This window comes from Lactuca sativa, chromosome 3 (assembly GCF_002870075.4).
Source record: "Lactuca sativa cultivar Salinas chromosome 3, Lsat_Salinas_v11, whole genome shotgun sequence".
Taxonomy (NCBI): domain Eukaryota; kingdom Viridiplantae; phylum Streptophyta; class Magnoliopsida; order Asterales; family Asteraceae; genus Lactuca; species Lactuca sativa.
In genome coordinates, this window is record NC_056625.2 from 264,917,290 (window position 1) to 264,940,295 (window position 23,006).

The window sequence follows — 23,006 nt, forward strand, 5'->3', positions numbered from 1 at the left end:
AATTATGAGATTAGGGAAGCAATGGACTGCTTAGGGTTGTTTATGATATAAGGCTACCTTTGGTCATGTAGCAATCACTTTTAGCCTTGGATTTGATGACGACGGGATTTGACGCATGGACCTGATCGGTTAGATCAAAAGGTTATTAGAGCCACAGTGGCATGATAACCAGTTCCAATTATTGATAGACAAGGCTTTTGTTCAGAAGTCGCGTGGGGCGACTGTAAGATTCCTTTGGCTGCGCAACTGGGCTAGAGCCCGATACTTCAGATGTCTGGATAACGAACTGAGACCAGGGAGGTCCCGTTAGATTTGTGGAAGGCAGCTAGGGTGCAGCATATTGTTTCAGGCATTTAGTGTTTTCAGGCAGCTCAGTGCTTCAGACAGTACAGTGTCTCAAGCAGTAATAGTATTTTATAATCTCAGGTATGGTTAGAGCAACAAATTGTTAAGTAATGCCAAATCACCCACTGCAGGGTTTCGCCTATAATGATTCAGTATGGGTGGTATGTTAGGGATTCAGACCACCTTGAGACTGCAGATTTCAGATTAGGTAGTTGTGATTGTCTCAAGGGGTTCGTTTGTTCGGGTTTTAGAACCCTGCGAGGGATGATTTGGATTGCCTCGGAAGGGCTAGGATGTACCTATGAATGTGACCATGTTACCGTAGTGGTTTGGAGCGTAAGGAATGGTAAGAAATGATTTCAAGGATGAAATCCCATTTAAGTGGGGGAGAGTTATAACATCCTGTTTGTTAAATAAATGAATAGATAAAAATTAATATGAATAGTAGCCCTGAATGTAGAATAATGTAGCAAGGCGTTAGTTATGGGGATTAAAAGTTATAAATTTAGAAGTTGGGGCTAAAAATGTAAGTTTCGGAATCTATTTTGTAAAGTTCCTTAGAAGGCAGGGGGTGCTTGGTAAGTCTTGGACTTGTTATGAAAGGATTTTGAGAACCGAGGGTTGTTTGGTAAAATCCGTACTTAAACTGTAAAGGATTTCAGGAGTGAGGGTAGAAAGGGTAAATCAAGGACTTAGTTTGAAAGAAGAATGAGAAGGAGGAACCATAATGGTCATTATGGAAATACGTTTGAATAGCAGCGGGTATATAATCTTTATGAGAACCCTAACCCTAACTTAAGGGTTCAGCCGTCATGCGTGAAGTCAACCCCCCCCCCCCATTCGTTCACTGAGTCGGAGTAGCCCGTCGTCCACCGCTGCTTGCTAATGAATGCCACCGTCGTGCTTTGCCGTCGGTAACAAGAAGAACCATTGGTAAAGCTGTGAGCACCACTGCTATTTCTCCGTCGCCATTCTCTTATTCTTCTAATCGCTGGTCGCCGTTCTCAGCCGCACCTGACCGTTGCCGGTGCAGTTCTGACCATCCCTTGCTTTTGAGCTCGTCATTTAGCCACTAGACGCCGTCACCGCTTGTTCAACCAACAAATGAGGTTGTTTCATTGCCTTTCCCTCCGACTGCCATGAGCCACCGTGAGGTGGTTGTGATTTGGAGTGTTTTCCTTGTTCAGCTCGTGTTCGTGGGTGCGTTCATGCTCTCTGTTGGCCGGAAAAACGTGGGAACCACCATGGTGGTCGTTACCTTGCTGCCGCCATGTAACCTTCCTTCTGTTGTCTTCTGCCGGATCTTGACACCATCAGCCACCGCTAAGAGTTTGTGTATGGGTGTTGTAACAACGTAAATTTTCAAACATTTTTTTTTATTTTAAAAATCATAAAATTCTCATAACACATTTCACAAAAATCTCATTAATTTAATTTACAAAACACAACTCCATAATTGTTTGATTAATACTACAGGATCCTCAAAACATAACTCCTTCTCTGGTGTGTACAATCAAACCGATGCCTTCCCGCGATCCTGAGATAACCTGAAACACATATCACATAACATGGTAAGCACGAAGCTTAGTGAGTTCCCCAAAATACCACATACAACTCTTTAGCCACTCGAGGCTATAACTCCGTATGACCCTCCGGTCAATGTGTCTCAGTGGGACCCTCCAGTCCCAAAACTCTGGTGGACCCTCCGATCCTAACTCTGTGGACCTTCTAGTCCTAACTCTGTAACTTTAAGTAATACACAACATAAATCACAAAGAAATAATGCAGGATATCACAATACGTAGATAAGCACATAAGACATCTCAGTCACACGAAAATACCACTCATGGTAAAATATAGTGAGAAGACTCACCTCGGATGATGAACAACCCCTATAAACGTTGCGGCCTCTAACTCTATACCAAGCCCACAATTATCCCAATTAGGAACTAAGTCCCACTCTCACTCATTAGGTCTAAAGGTAGTCCACTAACCAAACCATCAATGACCTAAAATCCATTGGGACCACCAAGGCCCGATAATAAATGGGCTCTCCCGAGGCCTAACTCCCTCACATCTAATGGTGAGCCCAACTCAAGGGCCCATAACACACACACACACACACACATATATATATATATATATATATATATATATATATATATATATAATCCTCTGGTCCAAGACTCTATTGCAACAAGTCCAAACTCCAGGCCCAACACTCAAGGCTCAAAATGAGACTTAGCCCAAAAGTCCACAGTAAGGTTACGCGGGGCATACCTTTCTTAGTATGCTCAGTGTACTCACGAATCCATATTGGCCATCGGGGACACTGGGGCAGTACGCGGGGCATACAGGAATTACGCTCAACGTACTCCCCATATTCATTTTTTCTACTCATTTGGTCTTAAACAGTTAAGACATTACCTCAAGCCCCAAATCTAGACTCCCTAATGGCACTTACTCCATAAAGTCAGTGACTTTAAGCCTTTGCATGGCTGGAAAGGTCACAACCACCCAAAACACTCACTTCCTTATCTCAAAAACCTCCTATCTCATGCATGTCTTGATTCCAACGTCCAAGATTGGACTTTTATGACATAACACCGCTGAATATACTCAAAGGGACATATATTAGGCTCTGGAGTTCAACAGGTCATAAAGCTTCAAGCTTTGGGACCAAAAAACCCAAAATGGACCCAAAACAAAAACTAGCACAACAATAAGCAAGTTCAAAACTTGATATCTCTGGAAGATGCACCAACAAGAGAAGAACATAGATCCAAAAGCTAGGTGCTCCAGCTATTCTCTTTCAAAGCTCCTTCTTCTTCAAAGGCCAAACAGAACAAGTGATCACCCCACTATATCCACATGAGAAAGCCACCAAGATTCAAACTTTATGCTTTCTAGAGCTAGATCAACATGATTAGGGCTTGGATCCACAAGCTCCAAGCCAAGCAATGCTTCCTCAAGGAACTCTATCTTCCACAATATGCACCAAAAACTCACTAAATCACCACAATGCTCAAGAATCACTCAAATGGAGGCTTAGGGTCGATTTCAAGGGTTTAGAGGGATGGAGTCTGAGGCCCAACGTACTCGACTAAGCCTACAACCACAAAACTTCTGAAGGCCATAACATCTTCGTTATAAATTCGTTTTCGACGGTCCTTATATCCACTAAAAGGTAACGAGAAGCCCTACACTTCTATCAACTTTATTCCTCCTGAATCCCACTCGAACTCAGATCCAAAATTCATGAAAAGCCCGCACCAGCGCCTTTAACAATACATTTGGGCTCTAAAGGACAAACCAAACTCTTTTATCGCACAACCTACCTTACCATATCCCCAAAAGGCCTAAACCTTTATCCTTCAAAGCCTCAAAACCTTCTCATACTCGGATTAAGGGCCACGGACCTTAAATCACAAAATAATCTGGAACAGGATGTTACACGTAAGTATCCTAGTAGACCTGTTGTGTCCGTTTTTCATAAGATTGTAGGTGGTTTGTTGGCCGGAAAAGCCACCACCACCACCGGTCACCACTAGAGTGGCTGTGTGTGTGTGTTTTTATTTTTGGATTAAGCATTGTAATTGTAATTAGCAAAGAATAATGAAAAGAACCATAACCACCACCGTAAGGTGGTGGACGCCGCCGTGAACCGCCGTTGACCACCACTTCCCGAGGTGGTAGTAGGTGGTGTCCCACAAGCAAAACCCTAAATGACCTAATGAAAGCCTAATGGGCTTAAAGATTAGTTTTGGGCCATGTTTGGGCAGGAAACCTTAATTAGGGTTTAGAAAACCCTAATTTTAGAAATGTGGGCCTTGGACTTATTGGACCCACCTTTGGGCTATTGGGATTGGATTGTGTATTAAGCCCAAATTATTCCATGTCATTTATCTAGTAGAGTAAAGGACTTAATGGATTAAGTCCATAATGGGTTAAGTGAGAAACACTTAACCCTAATCATCATTTTATGTAAAAACCTAATTTCACTTGGACCTTGAGCTGGGATTTCCTATTGGGATTTGGTAATTGGGCCAATATGGGCCATCTAAGAATAATCTTATGGACTAGAATATTTAGATGAGCTTTGGGGTAAGGCCCATATGAGGGTTTGGGCCTAATTTGGAAAATTAGGCCATAAATGGGCCATAGTTTGGGCCTAGATGGTTGTATGATATTGGGCCCTTAGAATGAGATATGTTGGACTGGACTAAAAAATTGGGCCTCAAGGGAAGACCATGTAAAGGTTTGGGCCCAATTTGGAAAAATGGGCCATATGATGGGCTTAGGTTCATTATTAGACTTTTGGGCCGTTAGATTGGGCCTTGGGCTTGAATCAAACTAAGTTAGGGGTAAAGTAGCCATAAATACCTGAGTGGAAGTGGGAACGAATTACAATGGACTTCATCACCAAATTGCCCAAAACCTTGAGTGGCCACGACATTATTTGGGTGATAGTTGACAGACTGACCAAGTCCGCCCACTTCCTACCAATCAAAGAAACATACAAAATGGAGAAACTAACTATAACCCACATCCAAGAGATAGTACGAATGCACGGTGTGCCCGTATCCATTATCTCGGATAGAGATAGTAGATTCACCTCGCGATTCTGGCAGTCACTTCAAAAGGCTCCTGGAACTAAGCTGGACATGAGTACAACTTATCATCCACAAACCGACGGGCAAAGTGAAAGAACCATTAAAATGCTAGAAGGCATGTTGAGAGCATATGTTATCTACTTTGTCAAGTCATGGGATACCCATTTGCCACTAGTCGAGTTTTCATGCAACAAAAGCTATCACACCAGCATCAAGGATTCTCCATTTGAAGCCCTATATGGTCGTAAGTGCGGATCCCCTCTGTGTTGGGCTGAAGTAGGCGACACGTAGCTGGCTAAGGGACAAGTCCCTGATAACACTCTCACTGGCCCGAAAATCATTCAAGAAACCACAGAAAAGATCGTACAAATTCGGGAACAACTAAAAGCCTCAAGGGATAGACAAAAGAGCTACGCAAACAGAAGACGAAAACCTTTGGAATTCCAAGTTGGCAACCAAGTTCTGTTGAATGTCTCCCCCTGGAAGGGCATGATACACTTCAGAAAGCGTGGAAAGCTAAATCCAATATACTTAGGTCCATTCGAAATCCTTGCAAGGGTCGGTCCCATAGCTTATAAATTTCGGCTACCCCAAGAGCTTAGCAACATTCATCCTGTTTTCCACGTGTCAAATCTTAAAAAGTGTCTATCCGACAAGACTCATGTGATTCCACTCGATGAAATCAAGATAAACGAGAGTCTTAACTTCGTGGAAGAACCAGTCAAAATCATGAATAGGGAAGTCAAACGAACGAAACAACGTTGCATACCAAAAATGAAGGTTCATTGGAATGCCAAGCGGGAACCTGAATTCACTTGGGAGCGAGAAGACCAGATGCAACAGAACTACCCGTATCTTTTTCCTAGTCCATGATTGTATTCTATAGAAAGAATTTCGGGACGAAATTCCCTCTAACGGGGGGATGATGTGACAACTCGATACTTTTTTAGTCAACACAAGTCAATCCCGTTAAATAAAATTATATAAGTATTCGGAACCGAAAACACTCGAAAAACTAAGTTTTTCCTCGAAAATTAGCAAAACTCGTTCAGCTAGGAGTTTTCGGCCGAAAACCCTCTGGCCGAAAACAAATTTCGGCCGAAAACCCATCTCCAGCCGAAAACCCAACCGTATATATTTGTTTCACCTGAAAACTTAGTCATTTCCCATTTTTCACCCGAAAACTCTCTCAAACGCTCCCAAGAACACTTAGATCTTCAAGGGGAAACCTTCAAATCTTCATATTTTCCCCCAATAACACCATGAACAACCTTTATATCTTCAATGGGCTGAAAACCCAGCAGAACCGGAAATAGTTTTCGGCCGCAAACTAGTATTTGGCCGAAAATAGTGTCCAACCGAAAACTGCATTGAACTGAGAACCTTGTTCTCAGGTTGAGCTTGACCGAAAACTCTCCAATTCACTTCAACCACTCTCGGTAACTATTCCTAACAAAAAACAAGTGTTTTCTAACACTTTAATTAATGGTTTCACTAATATAAATACAATTATGCGTTTGATTATCATTAGGAATTCGTTAATTCCACGTACATCAACTCGAGAGTCATATTTTCAGCCCGCTATCCAGCTGCAAGCACACACTAAATGTGAGTTCATACCCTTATATTTCCATTATTTTAATGTTTTCATCGGGGGGGGGGGGGATACAAGTAAACACACAATGATTTTTGTGTTTTCATACAAATGATTTCAAACAGATCAAAAACTTTTGTAACTGATACAAGCCGAGAATTTTACTACATTTTATAAAAATATTCATACTTTTTTATCCCTTTTGTAACATGTCGAGCATAAGGGTAGTTTTCAACATACAACCATAATTGCAAGTTTTCAGTACAATATATATCATACATTCAAACTATGGTCGATTTAGTTTGGGAACATTACAAAACCTTTACAGAATTCGACACATGCAACGAGAACATACATACAACTATAATAGGTATAGTTTAGGATTAAATACACAGTCTTACTAACTCAAGAACCTTACACATTAAGGAACATATAAACTATGTTAGATATAGTTTTTGGTATACAACACTATTTTCCAAATACAGGAATACCATACTAAATAATTATTTAAGTATAATTATTTTTACTCTACAAGTCGTACATACGGTTTCAAATACAAAAGAACACTACAACACTACACGTAAACTAGTTAATACAGGGTTGTGAGACACTACTTCACTTGTACCCTCTGGGGGTACGAAACTAATCCTACTGTACATGATATCCTCCGCCCCCGAACGTTTCTTCCGTCTCGGTTTGGGGGTGTGATAGATTGGTATCATAGCATTGTTTATAGTGAACTAAGTATATCAAACCTTACATGACATACAACTATACACACTAAGGGGCCGGAACGCTCTGAACTAAAAGTATACTTTTAAAATCTAAGTATTTTATAAGAAGTATACTAACACTACATACATACCAGAAACATTATCACAATAAGAACACAACAAAAGTGTTTAGATGTTGGGCACTACAGTCAAACGTGGACAATTATGTACACCCACAGGTTTTGAGAAGACGGAGTTGTTAGAGTCGCGTCTTTTATACTTTTGTTATACCTTTTTGTTGTCATACAAATTATGTATCGAATAGATGTAAATACTTTACATATTCAATGTAATGGTTGTGTTTACTTTGATTACTATGATGCAATTGTTGTGATATTGTACAAGACGTCCTTCGCCCCCGAACATTTTCGCCGTGTCGGTTTGGGGGTGTGACAGTTCTTTGTCTTCAAATTCATCACACCAGTGTTCTTCACCTTCCGATTCATCAATTGAATTTCTGTAGCTTATCAGTCTCGATTTTGCAAATCGTTCTGAGAGATCTTGGATTTTCATCTTTCCCCTTCTGTGAAGTCTTCGAGATCTGAATTTAAACACTACAACACCATAAAATTGCAATGCTTTTGGGTAGCCTTTCGAGTTTTTCTGATGTGTATGAGCTAATGTGTGTTGAATTTAAACTCAGATGAACATTTGCTTCATCATTTTGCATGTTGAACCCCCCCCCCCCCCCCCCCCCCCACACACACACACACACACACACACAGAGAGAGAGAGAGAGAGAGAGAGAGAGAGAGATGCTATGTGATATTTTATTTAGCTATTTCTTTAATTTTTATAAATAAAAAAATGAAAAAACAAAATTAAAAGAACAAATCAGTCATTTGAAATATTTTGCAAACTCCAAAATATTTTGGAACAAATATCCAATTTTTAACATACAAAAAAACGAAGATTAATATATCATATGTTTAAATGAAGGTGCAAGGATAGTGGCAAGGCCGAATGGCCGATGATCATTTATGTACTGTTTTATTTATCCTATGACTAAATAAAATAATCGTCATTTCTATAATCTAAAAGGTTCTTTTTTCCAAATGATGGAATCACAAACGTTATACATTTGTCATAATCAAGATTTTACCTTTTTGATCATAAGTTGCCTAAACCATAAACTTTTTGGGATCCCCCCCTACATTATTTCCTTAGGCTTTAAACTTTTCAAAACTTTGTGATAATTGATGCTATTTTATTTCATTTGTGTGTAGTGGTTTATACGGCATCTACCTTTGGTATATGTTTCTGAAAAAGAGTAATATTGAAAAGAAATCAACACAAACTCTAAAACTAAAACTTATAATTTGACAAAATTATACAAATGGTTCTTATCGTTGATAGAAAATGCCAATGCAATCATTTTGAGAAAATTTTAGTATGGTTGATCATTTTCATGTTTAAAGCTCAAAGGATCACTCTTTGTGGTTGGCAAAGGTTTTAAACCTAAAAAGGATCATGTAAAAAATTCATTAAAAAGATTTACAGTGATATTTTATAACAAACACAATGATCATTTGTATAATTTTGTCTTATAACTTAAAATCTACCACATTTATTATTATGTAATTTAATCTTGTTATCAATACAAACATCTTTTTATTTCATTTTTTAACCGGATATAAATAACCGAGAAAAAAAAAATATGGAAATAACTCCCACCAATTTTGCCCTTCGTTTTTACCTCCATTTTTTACCCGCCAATAATTTACACCAAGACGTAAACACCCGCGAAAAGCTTTAAACAATGTTTAACAGATCGCGCCAATTTTGTCTCCAAATAAATATCACTTCACAATCCATTCGCAATTTTCAATTCTCTATACTCTTTAGCTATAATCCAGCAATGGAGAAATCACCCATTGATATAGAAGACGATGCAAAGAGCAGCAAACCCATCGTTTCAATTGATCTCACTCTTTCACCCCCTTCAAAACCCATAAAAACCGAAGACGCCATGGCCATCGATACGCCGGGATTTCCTGTCAAACGGACGATTACAAGCACAGGCGGGACTCGAATCACGACAACTCCGATGATCAAAGAGGAAGAACAAGAAGGTAAGGATTGTTACATTGGCGATGATGGCTGTAGTAAGGCAAAAAAACCTAGAATGTCTTTTTCTGAGTTTCTCGATGCAACCAATACTAAGGTTTTATCGGAAAACGATCCCCGGTATCTTGCTTTTGTTAAGAAAGAAAGAATGGATGAATCTGAACCGGTCCTTGATGTGGAACCTATTTCTGTTTCCAACAAAGCTGGTTTTAATCAGAACTCCCAAAACGTATCTGTTAAATCAGAACAAGTTGATGAATCTGAAACCAAACCTCAAGTAAAACCGATCCCTGTAAAGAAAGAGTTGGATGGATTTCAAGTGGGCAAACAAGAACAAAAACCAAAGTTGGTTCAACCGATTTCATCGATGCCTCAATCTCTATACAGTTTACATTTGAAGAGGGAGAGGGAAGGAGTTACGGATGATAAGAAGCTGAATCCAATACTAATAGAAAACGGGGATTTCGAAGAAGAACCTGATTGGTTGCTGGTCGGAAGAACCGCCATTACTGGTGTATCGACTACAAAAGGGAGGAAACTCGAAGACAACGAAATCGTCCACTTTGCTTTTCCTAATATCGATTCAAGAAGTAAGAGTAGCTACTGGACCAATTCACGAGCTGCAATTGCTGCTTCTGGGATAGTAAGATTCTCTACAAAACGATCCGGAGAGGTAACAATTTACTCATATTCTCAATTTTTTTAGTTGTTATAAGAAATTGTTGATTTCATGTTTTTGTTTTAGATTGGGCGTCTTCCAATGGAGTGGTCAAAGTGCTTAATTCCACTTGTTAATTCAAAAAAGGTGAAAGTTCTTGGCAGATGTGTAGCTGCACCTGTGTGTCTCTCAATGATGCAAGAGATCATGCTTTATATTAGGTAAAATCTTCATCTTTTGTATTTCTTGTTTTACTTTGTGTATGATTATGTTTTCTAAATGTTTTGATTGTTGTTTTGTTCGACAGTTTTTATATTCATCATTCAATCTTTAGTGAAGATGGAAAGTCTTCATGGAAGCTGGAATCCTCTTCAAACATCGACTCAACACTTTATCCTCTCTTGACTTTGTTTAAGTTGTTGAAAAAGAATCCATTTCAAAAGGTAACATGTTCTTTCAACTTTCGATTTCAGAACTTTTCAAGAATCCATTACAATTCATCCTCTCTTGACTTTGTTTGACTTTTGTTAAACTGTATCTTAACTAGGCTGAATTCACACCAGAGGAGCTTGATTCTCGTAAAAAAGCAACACTTGAAGTATGTTTGTTTCCTTTTATACCTTCATTTTTTTCTTCTTTCTTTTGTTTAGTGTATTTAAACATGTAATCACAAATGTTTTTGACTTTGTGTAAACAGGCTGATATAAATGAAGCTGCATCATCACTTCCTGTTGTAAAAAGACAAAAAGGTGGAGAACCATTGCTTTTAGAACCCAATAAAGATGCTCAAATTCTTTCTGAATCATCTTTAAACAAGCTTGTTGGAGCTGCTGACATGTACAATTTGGAGGTATATTTTAAATAATTTAACTCAAGGGTATTATTAAAGAAATATCAAACACACTTTCATTTATTTATGTCTTACACCATTTTTGACATCATTGTACTTTCAGTCTTTTTCTGGTTAAGGTATTGAATTTCATAACAAAATGACTGAAATGCCCTTGTGTTTTTTGAAGGAAATGGATCCTCCAACTACCCTTAGATGTGATTTAAGGCCATACCAGAAGCAAGCTCTTTATTGGATGACAGAATCAGAGAAAGGTGTTGATGTTGAGAAAGCAGAAGAGACACTTCATCCATGTTGGGCTGCATATAATATATGTGATGAGTATGAACACTTTTAATCTCAAATTTTAATTATATATATAAAAAAATTCTTTTTTTTTTGATAAATAATTTACTGTTTTGGGGACTTAATTTAACAGAAGGGCCACTGCAATTTATGTGAATATTTTCTCTGGGGAAGCAACTACTAAATTCCCAAAAGCAACACAAACAGCCATTGGAGGGGTAAGTTTGTCCTTTCACAGAATTGATGAATTACAAGAATTTTCGATGTACTTTTTCTTCCATTGATTTCTTTATTAAAGCATCCTATTTTAATTTCTTGCTATTAAATCTTTGTACTTTAAAAATCGGGTTAATCTCATAAATTTATTACTCTATATTTTGTATTTTTTCCGGATTAAAACTCAAGTTAATTTTTTTTCCTGAAAAAGACCTTTTATATTTTCAGTTTTTATGAAAAAACACTCAACTTTGTCTTTTTTTTTTCTTCTGAAAAAACCCTCAATCTTCTAACAGTTTCTAAAAAAACCCTCAACTTTTATTTGTTTTTTCCAAAAAACCCTCACATTTTACAAGTTTTTCAGAAAAAAAATTGACTTAAAGGGCCTTTACTTGAAAAAATGAAAAAAATACAAGGTCTTTAATGACATTAAAGTTGAGGTTTAATCTAGAAAAAACACAAAATACAAGGTCTTTTATGAAATTAAACCTTAAAAATCCAAACACAAAGTGCAGATTTTTGAAAGTATAATGTCCTAATAAGAAAAAAATCGAAACTTTAATGCTGTAATTGAGTAAAATCTTTAAAAGCATAATATATTAATAAAAAAAACTTGAAAGTATAATGTTTTAAAAGAAACAAAGTTGGATGCTATGATATACAAATAAATGGAAGTATTTAGTTTGATAATAGCAAATACACATAGTAATGATTTTTTTTTTTTTTTTTTTTTTTGTGATTTGATTGAAATTGTACAGATATTAGCAGATGCAATGGGACTTGGTAAAACTGTGATGACAATTTCTTTAATCCTTTCAAGAACAGGAAAAGAAACCCTAGAAATTCAAGAAAAAAAAGATTCCATAAAAAGTAGAAATAATAATGAAAGCTTCTCAAAAAGACCAAAAGGTGGAACACTCATTGTTTGTCCTATGGCTTTGTTGAGTCAATGGAAGGTTTGACTTTTTGTCCTTATTTGTTACATTTACATTAGATCTTGTCTTTTATCCGGATTAAACCTTAACTTTATTTTTTTCATGAAAAAGACCTCAATTTTTTTATTTTTTCTGATTTGGATCTTTTAGTCATTTTTCTCCAAAAAAAAGTTGTAAAATCTGAGGGGTTTTAGGAAAAACTAAAAAAGTTGAGGATGTATTTGGTAACATTTAGAAGGTTGAGGGTTTTTTTTTGGAAAAAAGATAAAGTTTAGGTTTTCTTCAGAAAAAAATGAAAAAATTTAAGGCCTTTTTTCATGAAAAAATAAAAAATGAGGTTTAATCTGTAAAAACAAAAAAAAATATAAGGTTTTTTTATGAGATTAACCCAAAGAATAATGTTAAAATTAGGTAAAATTTTCAAAGTACATTGTTTTAATAAGAAAAAAAAAATGGAAAATACAATGCTATAATTGGGTGGATTTTTCAAGAAAAAAGTTTTTACTAAAACTTTTGTAATAAAAAGAAATAAAGAAGGATTTTTTACTACATAGTTAAATAAAAAAAATGTTGCTATTTCTTGCATTTATCCCATTTGAACAAGTTGTGACAACTACTCACTTGATCTTGTCTATGCAAAAGACATAAATGCCCTTCTCATTGAAAATACCCCAAGAAAGAGTAGAGCTAACTCTTAACCATGATAAATCAACCATTTTTTCACTTAAAAATTAATCTTTTTTTTAATAGGATGAGCTGGAAACTCATTCAACACCAAACAGTTTATCTGTTTTTGTTCATTATGGAGGAGAGAGAAGCAATGATCCAAAAGTGATAGCTGAACCTACTGTTGTTTTAACAACTTATGGTGTTCTTTCTGCATCTTATAAAACTGTATTTATTCCACTTTCTTACTTTACTTGTTGAAATTATTATAAAGATTCATTTTACACATAAAATACCCTTTTGAGTAATTAATTTATGTAATTCATTGTTTTCAGTACTCAGAGAATAGCATTTTTCATAAAGTGGATTGGTATAGAGTGGTGTTAGATGAAGCTCACACTATCAAGTCTTCAAAAAGTCAATGTGCTCAAGCTGCTTTTGCCTTGTCAGCATATTGTCGTTGGTGTTTAACTGGTACCCCTCTTCAGGTATTTATTGTTTTACTAAATTACCCTTTTGCCCTTTATGTTATTCTTTATTGGATTTTGTTGAAAAAGATGTTTTTTTTGGTTTCTATTGATTGCTTGTAGTAACACTGTGAAGTGTAAATAGACTGGAATGCCAATTTTTTCCCCAAACAAAGGGTAAAATTGTCATTTCACATGCATTTAACAACTATCTTTTAATAGAGTTGCTAGAAGGGAACAAAAGAGACAAAAGTTGAAAAAACCAAAAAAAAATGTAGATGGTTGTTGAATTTAACGTAAAACAACGATTTCATCCAAGTTGTTAATCAAATATAAGATGGAGGGCAATTTTGTCATTTCTGCAGAACAATTTGGAAGATCTTTACAGTCTTCTGTGTTTCTTACGTGTTGAGCCATGGTGCAATTGGGCATGGTAAGTGGTCTATTTGAGTAATATTATTATGACCCAAATGTAAATTTTATGACTTTTTCTTATTTTTATTTAATTTTTGTTTTTTAAAATGTGTGTTAGGTGGAACAAGTTAATTCAGAAGCCATATGAGAATGATGATAAAAGAGGGCTAAAGCTTGTAAAAGCCATTTTAAGGCCACTCATGCTTAGAAGAACAAAAGACACAAAGGATAAAGAAGGAAGGTTTGTAAAAATTATTAAAAAAAAGAAAATAAAATAAGAGTAATTTACTGAATTGTTTAATGTATGATCTATAGGCCCATTCTTGTTCTTCCACCAACAGACATACAAGTGATTGAATGCGAACAATCAGAAGCTGAACGTGATTTCTATGATGCTTTATTCAAGAGATCCAAAGTAAGTCTTGTTTATCGCTTCTTTTTCGCGTTTTCTTCAAATTCAGCGAACAAAATTAAACATTTGATGTGTTTTCGTCTTCGCAAAACAGGTCCAATTCGATCAATTTGTAGCACAAGGCAAAGTTCTTCACAATTACGCTAACATTCTCGAGCTTCTACTCAGATTACGACAATGCTGCAATCACCCTTTTCTAGTTATGAGGTAATATGATTATGAATTTATGATCCAATTCTGTACAAAAAACCCTTCAATTTGTCGTTTTTGTAACTAAAATCTTGTTCGAATGTCAACAGCCGAGGCGACACCCAACAATTTTCGGATCTAAACAAACTCGCAAAACGATTTCTCGATATAAATTCCGATTCTTCTGCTCCAAATCCAAGTAAAGCATACATCGAAGAAGTAGTCACCGATTTAAAAAAAGGCGAAAACACCGAATGCCCAATTTGTCTAGAATCAGCAGACGACCCTGTTCTTACACCATGTGCGCATCGGATGTGTCGGGAGTGTCTTTTATCAAGCTGGAGAAGCCCAATTCAAGGTTTATGTCCGATTTGTCGGCAAAATTTGAGAAAAACTGACCTGATTACATGCCCTACTGAGAGTAAATTTAGGGTTGATGTTGAGAAGAATTGGAAAGAATCTTCGAAGGTTTTGAAGCTTCTGGAATGTTTGGAGAGTATAAGGGGAAAAGGATTTGGAGAAAAAAGTATTGTTTTTAGTCAATGGACTTCGTTTTTGGATCTTTTGGAGATTCCATTGAAGAGGAGAAAGATTGGGTTTTTGAGATTTGATGGGAGTTTATCACAGAAGAACAGAGAAAAGACTTTGAAGGAGTTTAATGAGACTTCAGATAAAATGGTGCGTAATTACCATTTTACCCTTTCAAAGTTACTTTATTTTACCCTTAAAAAGTGGTGAAATCGATTTTTTCGTAACCTTTTTGGAAAGATAAAGTTTTATCTTCACCATTTTGTAAAAAGGGGACCCTAGAAAATTTATATTATTTTGCAAAAGATTATAATGAAAAGTCTGTTTTACCCTTGTAGGTATTGTTAATGTCGTTAAAAGCCGGTGGGGTTGGATTGAATTTGACAGCAGCTTCTAATGTTTTCCTTATGGTAAAGCCCTAATTTTGACTTTTTTTTTTAAGAAAAATTGATTTTGACTTTTGGATTTTGCTCTAATTTGTGTAGGATCCATGGTGGAATCCTGCGGTGGAGGAGCAGGCGATTATGAGAATTCATCGTATTGGTCAAAAGCGAACTGTTTGTGTTAGAAGATTTATTGTCAAGGTTAGAATATTTAATTTTTAAATAAAAACCCATATTTAATTTTTGTTAATTTCGTTTCAAATACCATTAAAGTGTTCATAATCTTCAATAAGTCTTTGGATTTTGCTAGTTTTGACCTTAAAGTCAAAGTCAAAGTCAATCGAAATCAAACCTTTTTTTTTCTAGTATTTCAAAATTGGTTGGTCAACAAATCCCAATCACTAATATGAAACACCTGCTTGAAAACTTAATTAATTAAATAAATATATTTCTTTTTCTAAAATTTTGAAGTTGACCAACCACATTCGATCTTTGACTTTTTTACGATTCCATGTCCACGTGGAATTTTCTCCTTTTTATAGTCTTGATAACATATAAAACTAAGATACCATTTTTCATGACGTTTTAAGAATAGTCTAAATGCAAGAAATATAAATGTGCTTTATTTGTTTGTGTATTATAGTTCCTTAGTTTTTATTTCTATCTAATATATTATTATATTTACAATCTTTTTCTTTATAAAAGATAATTTGTTTTTGAAAAATAAACTTATTTAACCCTTCAATAAAAATGTGTATAGGAAACGGTGGAGGAAAGAATGCAACAAGTTCAGGCGAGGAAGCAACGGATGATTGCGGGAGCTCTTACTGATGAAGAAGTTCGGTCAGCTCGACTTGAAGAACTCAAGATGCTTTTTAGATAATTTTATTTTGTTTTATATAAAATCCTTTTGTTTTAAAGAATTGAGACATGGATTTGTCATTTTTGGAGGTGGAATTGATTTCCTTTCATTCCCAATTTTGTATATTGGTAAAACCATTGAATGTAATCCATGTCTTTTTTTATGAAAAATCTTATTGATCATTATTACTCCTTTTGTTTAATATTTAGTTGTTTATAAACAAAGTAATTATATTTATGCAAAAAATAATCATATTACAATTATTTTATTTATAAATACAAATACAAATAAAAATATAAAGTTATGGAAGGTTACAATCCCATTGAAACAAATGATATATATATTTTAGTAGAAATAAATTTATTCTGTAATGTTATGTAGATTGTAACATTTAGGACGAGCTTAATATGTAAATTAGTCTAGTCGATTCTAGTTCTCCTATGTTATAGATATTGATTATTTATCTTTTAGTGGTGATATTAGTTAGTTAATATACTTATATAACATAATGGCTGTTTGATATGTTTGTTATTTAGTTCAATGCTACAATTAAAATTAGTAAAATTAAACCGGGGTTTCTTGATTCAGTTACATAACAAATGGGGTTTGGTGGTAGATGGAGATCTTGGATTAAAAGTTGTTTCGTTTTTGCCTAAGCTTTGGTTCTTATTAATGGTTTTCTTACCCTTGAATTTCCGATCACTAAAGGTGTTCGTCAAGGTGACCATCTCTCACATTTTCTTTTTATTTTAGCTATGGAAGGATTGAATGTTTTCATGAAAATTGTATGTAATAAGTCTATCTTGAGCGGTATCAAAATCCCCAACAATGGACCTATGCTCTCTCATGTATTATATGTTGATGATGCTATCTTTGTGGGTGATGGTACTCGCTCAAACATAAAAAACATAGCCCAAATATTTGGATGCTTTCAAGTTTCACACCTTGGTGTTCCGGTAGGTGCCAATATGTCTCGAAGGAAACATTTGAAACCAATTACTGACATTCCAATTTAATTTGTCGGATTAGAAAGCTAAATCATTGTCATTTGGTGGAAGGGTTACCTTGATCAAATCAGTCCTCGGTAGTCTTCCTACGTATTATTTTTCACTATTTAAAGCCCCTTCGTGCATAATGGATGAACTTGAAAAGCTGAGAAGAATTTCTTATGAGGAAGTTCAAGATTTGAAAAGAAAATCCACTGGATTGCCTGGGATAGGGTGTGTGACATCCCCAATTTTCACGGCCAGAAAAGACCGATTTTGTTTATGCTTTATAAAAATCAGAGTACTTCATTTCGTAAAAAGGTTGCGGAATTTGTTCCCAGAAAAACATGGTAAATACGTTATCAAAACATTTTCGAAGAAACGTATTTATTTCATTTTAAAACGTTTGAGATGTCATCGTTAATACAGAAACATAAGCATAAACAGAACTTACAATTCTTTACACTAGTGATCTACATCTCTTTAAATCTCTCAGTGTAATGTGACTTCATATCAACACCTGTGATATAAATAAACTGAGTGGGTCAGGTTGGGAAACCTGGTGAGTACATAGGGTTTTCAACCCACAATAATATAATTATTATGTTTAAACAATCAAACAATCAACCCAAATACCCATCCCCATTATCTTCTTTACTCTTAAGGATTTAACCTAAGAGTCATCTATCATGCATTAGTTTATTCCGAAGTCCCTTACTTCTCGGGTTATAGGACCGACACTAAATCCATAGTTGCCGATGTTCGTTCGTAGAGCACTAATTCCATAGCTGCTATATCTTGCTCATCGGGTACTAAATCCATAGCTACCAGTGTTCAATAGGTACTAAGTCCATAGCTACCAATTCCTAACAGGTACTGAATCCATAGCTACCAACGTCTAACTAATAGGTACTAAGTCCATAGCTACCAATTCCTAACAGGTACTAAATCCATAACTACCAACGTTTAACAGGTACTAAGTCCATAGCTACCGGTGTTTGTCCCATAGGCACTAAGTCTATAGCTGCCAATTATACTCACGTCATCTTCTATCTCTCATCATTCATCTACCCATCTCATACCCAACACATTCGTATATATAAAATATGTATACAGTTTAAATCCTTTAAAACATGTATAAAACGTTCATCCAGCATAGACAACAAGTATTCAGATAATATGCACACATAGCACGTAGTTTATATAAAATACTTCATATCTATGTGTAAGATGAAAGGGACTATGCACTCACCTGAGTAGGTGGTGACTCAGCACTCGGACAACGCTTCGATACTCTCAAAACGATATTCCTTCGATAAAACCTAGTACAAATACCACTAGGGTTTAGTCTAACGATAACCGCGACAAATTAATTAGTCTGACTATTATTAAGTGTTAATAATGCTCAATATAACTCATAATAATAGCCCAAATAATTATTTTAAGGACCTAATAACATTTCTATAATTATTTGAAAGCTATATTAAAAATTGCGTAAGCGTAGCACACTTACAACGAATTTTATCGAAAACCGGAACTTAATTGGAGCAGCGTTTCGAAACCGAAAAACTCCTTTTTCTCGGGACTCCGGGAGCCTCGGGGCTTCCTTAGGGTGCTAGGGGGTTTTTCTAGGGTTTAGGGGGGTTGGAATAGGTTAGAGAGAGAAAGAAGTTAGAGAGAGAAGTGAAAAAGGTGTGAAAATCCGGGAAATCTCGCATTCAATTTATAGGCCGGAGGTCCTCGGACTACGCGGGGCGTAGCCTCGGACGCGGCGCGTTCTCCTTGAGATGTGTCGCTTCGCTGATGGTGCATCGTGGCTGCTTCTCGGACCGCAGAAGGCTTGGCGTACGCGCAGCGCTCCCTCCTCGTACGCATGGCGTACCTCGTACGCGAGGCGCTTCTTGGCTATGCTGGGCGTCCGAAGTACAGGTGTCCGAATCCGAAGACTAGACCGTGAACAACAAGCAACGGACCTGATTGAGCCACGTCATCATTTCATGCATCAGCTTCACAAGTTCATGCTTCAACTTTAAAAATTCGTAACTTTCGCGTACGAGCTCTATTTTTGAAGTTCTTTATATCCACGCGAAGGTGGGAACGTACTCTACAACTTTCGTTTAGAATCCGTCAGCTAATTTTGGCTGGATTTTAAATTTTATATTATTAACAGGCCGGGACATGATTGGTCCGTTAAATCCTCATAACTTCTTCATCCGACATCCGTTTTCGCCCATCTTTTTCTCGTTACGCTAATTTTAATGAGATCTTTGATTCTCGTTTAGGTCGTGTTGGCTAAAACCGCTCGATCTAATATTCGAATTTCGGGCTGTACACTGCTAGTTCGAAACTTCGAAAAATCATAACTTCTTCATACGAAGTCAGATTTGGGCGTTCTTTTTATCGATGTTCTTAGTTTAACATATTCTATGACTTTCGTTTAGATCGATAAGGCTAAATCTCACTCTATCGTAAATTCACTATTTACGCTTCCCGGTACCGTGCCGGTTCTGACGCGAAACTTCGACGGGTCATAACTTCTTCGTTATAACTCGGATTTCGGCGTTCTTTATATGTACAGAAACCTTGTGACATATCCTACATCTTGGTTAAGATTATTTATTCTAAATAATCTTTTGTCGAAAAGTCATTTTCGACCCCTATTGCCTCTAATTTGACTAGCCCGGATCTACGAGTGTTATTATCTCCCCCTTAGGATGATTACGTCCCGGAATCATCAACGAAACAGGGTCGTATAATGACTCCATACATCATCTCTTCATCCTAGGTAATAATTATAACTTCTACATTCATTCAAGTCTATCTCTTAGACTCATTGACTGCAAGAAGTACTCGATCGTGTACCTGCTCTCTACCTCAGGCTAGACTCCCAATTATGACCTTCAAGTCACAATCTCAATCCTTACTGGATACGAACTTGAGATGATTTCTTTTATTACTACTATGGATCGATGTGTCATATTCTAATGACCTATCATCGTATGTTGCAACACTTAGACTTAGGTCTCTTAGAGTTAAATTCTAAAACAAGCTATGCCTTCCTTCATGTTCTAATGTGATATAATCACAATTTAACATTTGGCATTTCTAGCTACCAACTTCTTTAATAACAAGCGTGATATTTCTATTGATCGTTTTGATTTCAATCATTTGGTTTAAGTCGTACGCTACATCGACCTTGATTTCTAAACCACATAGCATACTTAGCGTAGTCGGACTCAATTCGATATGACCACTAGGGTCGAAATATCAACAATCTTCTTAGTCATTACCGAAACGATGGTAACAACACACTTGAATAAAACGAAATCAATTACTAGCTTCTTGGTAACCTTGTGACTTTCCCTGATCCAAGTGTGAGTCCTGTGCTTCTGGTAGTATAGGCCTCTACTACCATTCACACCTACTCATACTCGTCCCAAGTATTTTCTCGCAGTTTCCCAAGTTACTATGCAGCAAATCACACAATCATTAAACACATCAGATAACAAAACGAAGGTTTTATATTATTTCTTGAAACGATTACATAGGTGTTCAAGTTCACCCTAGACTATGCCTCTACTAGGCTACATCATACGAAACTATCGCTACTGCATAATCCGATCTTCGGGTAAGAAGTCCTCATTCTTGATTCCTCGCATGGTTCTCTGCCTCGTCAAGGATCATGTGAAATACCCTCGGCCTTGGTGGCGTTTCTGGTCTTGCTGCTTTATTTTTCCTTGGGCAGTTTCTGGACATGTGCCCCTTGCCTCCACATCTGTAGCATACTTTATCATCATGTGTGCAGTCTTTGGAATAGTGACCAGTCCTCCCACACTTGTAACAAGTCACTTCTTCATTGCACTTCCCACCATGCTTCTTCTTACATCTATCACACCATCTCGCTTCACCTCCATCTCCTCCTCCAAACTTTGAGAATTTTCTTTCCTTGTTCGACCTCGAAGATCCTTCAAACTTCTGCTTCTCTCTTGCCTTATCTTTTTCTAGACCCTTTTCTCTTATCTGGGCCTCTACGTTCTTAGCTGCCCTAACAGCTGCTTTCAAGGTAGTTGCCATTTTGACCATTGGGCCAAAGTCAGTGGGCAGTCTGTTAGCAAACCTATCAATCTTGGAGAGTTCAGTAGGCACCAAGTAGGGGAATAACTTCATCCTCTCGGTGAATGCGGTGGCATACTCATCAACACTCATCTTCCTTTTCTTCAGGTTCTGAAACTCGTTGTTTAGGTCTATCAGATCTATCTCCGAGCAGTACTGCATTTTCAACTGTTCCAAGAACTCTTCCCATGACATCCTTAAGGCTTCTCCTCGTGGCATCGTATCTGCCAATAGCTTCCACCAGCTCAAGACTCCAGTTTTCAGCTGTCTTACTGCGAAGACAGTCTTCTGTTTCTCATTACAACTGCAGCTCTCAAACACCATCTCCATCTCAGAGATCCAATCCATAATCTCAACCGGCTTCGGGCTTCCTGAGAGACTTGGTGGTTTCGCACCCAAGAAATTCTTGTACACCCGCCCATCCTTGTTGTTTCTCCCTTATGGGCCATCACTTTGCTCACCTTGAGTCCCTACTTGATTCACTTGGCGGATGTAGTTCCCTTCCTCAGATTGCTCGGGAACTGGCTCCGTCGGTTCGACACGTATGGTAGGTTCGTCCCTATTTTCATGGAGCATCCGTCTCATTTCTTCCCTTTGTTCAGCTAGCATAGCCTGAATCATGGCTTGAACTCCAGCCATGACAGCCGGCTCAGGTGCAACTTCTTCAACAATAGGTATTTGCTGAACCACTGAAGGTTGGTTCCTATCTCCATTTGCGTTTACGTTTCCGCTACGGGTCCTTACCATCTTGATCTATACACCGAATAAGGTGAATCTAGATCTTTACTTAGGATTAACGGTTAAATCATCCTTATCACTTCGAAACGTTTACATGCTAGTTCTAATATCGTAGTCATACGTTTAGAATCCTAAACACATAAGGTTTCTAGATCCGAACAATTAACAACATATCATGCACAAAGCATTTAGCACATAAAAGCATTTTAGGCACCATTCCTAAAATAAGCTAGTGCTCACACCTCACAATCATCGCTTAGCATTCTAAGTTTAAGTCTAGAAATAAATCCATATTCCTAGTTCGCTTAAACTAATGCTCTGATACCAACTGTGACATCCCCAATTTTCACGGCCAGAAAAGACCGATTTTGTTTATGCTTTATAAAAATCAGAGTACTTCATTTCGTAAAAAGGTTGCGGAATTTGTTCCCAGAAAAACATGGTAAATACGTTATCAAAACATTTTCGAAGAAACGTATTTATTTCATTTTAAAACGTTTGAGATGTCATCGTTAATACAGAAACATAAGCATAAACAGAACTTACAATTCTTTACACTAGTGATCTACATCTCTTTAAATCTCTCAGTGTAATGTGACTTCATATCAACACCTGTGATATAAATAAACTGAGTGGGTCAGGTTGGGAAACCTGGTGAGTACATAGGGTTTTCAACCCACAATAATATAATTATTATGTTTAAACAATCAAACAATCAACCCAAATACCCATCCCCATTATCTTCTTTACTCTTAAGGATTTAACCTAAGAGTCATCTATCATGCATTGGTTTATTCCGAAGTCCCTTACTTCTAGGGTTATAGGACTGGCACTAAATCCATAGCTGCCGATGTTCGTTCGTAGAACACTAATTCCATAGCTGTTATATCTTACTCATCGGGTACTAAATCC

General features: G+C 36.8%; 1 protein-coding gene across 2 annotated transcripts; it reads left to right on the forward strand.

Moving 5' to 3' along the window:
* Positions 1-9,150: 9,150 nt before the first annotated feature.
* Positions 9,151-16,439, forward strand: LOC111919142 (DNA repair protein RAD5B). 2 transcript variants are annotated; one of them, XM_023914755.3, is made up of 18 exons: positions 9,151-10,065; positions 10,138-10,271; positions 10,358-10,493; positions 10,598-10,648; positions 10,748-10,900; positions 11,070-11,221; positions 11,319-11,403; positions 12,160-12,357; positions 13,087-13,230; positions 13,338-13,490; positions 13,835-13,902; positions 14,002-14,124; positions 14,199-14,298; positions 14,390-14,502; positions 14,595-15,162; positions 15,351-15,422; positions 15,498-15,596; positions 16,156-16,439. In XM_023914755.3, the coding sequence occupies exons 1-18, from the start codon at positions 9,184-9,186 to the stop codon at positions 16,276-16,278; spliced, it is 3,354 nt and encodes a 1,117-aa protein (XP_023770523.2). In that variant the 5' UTR covers positions 9,151-9,183; the 3' UTR covers positions 16,279-16,439. The 2 variants fall into 2 exon arrangements, with proteins under 2 accessions (XP_023770523.2, XP_052625528.1); XM_052769568.1 differs by lacking the exon at positions 13,087-13,230.
* The last annotated feature ends 6,567 nt before the right edge of the window (positions 16,440-23,006 follow it).

Coding starts and splice junctions, on each gene's coding strand:
- LOC111919142 (XM_023914755.3), top strand. CDS start 9,184: ATGGAGAAATCACCCATTGATATAGAAGACGATGCAAAGAGCAGCAAA. Junction 10,649..10,747: donor GTAAAAAAGCAACACTTGAA/GTATGTTTGTTT, acceptor TTGTGTAAACAG/GCTGATATAAATGAAGCTGC. Junction 13,491..13,834: donor TAACTGGTACCCCTCTTCAG/GTATTTATTGTT, acceptor TCATTTCTGCAG/AACAATTTGGAAGATCTTTA.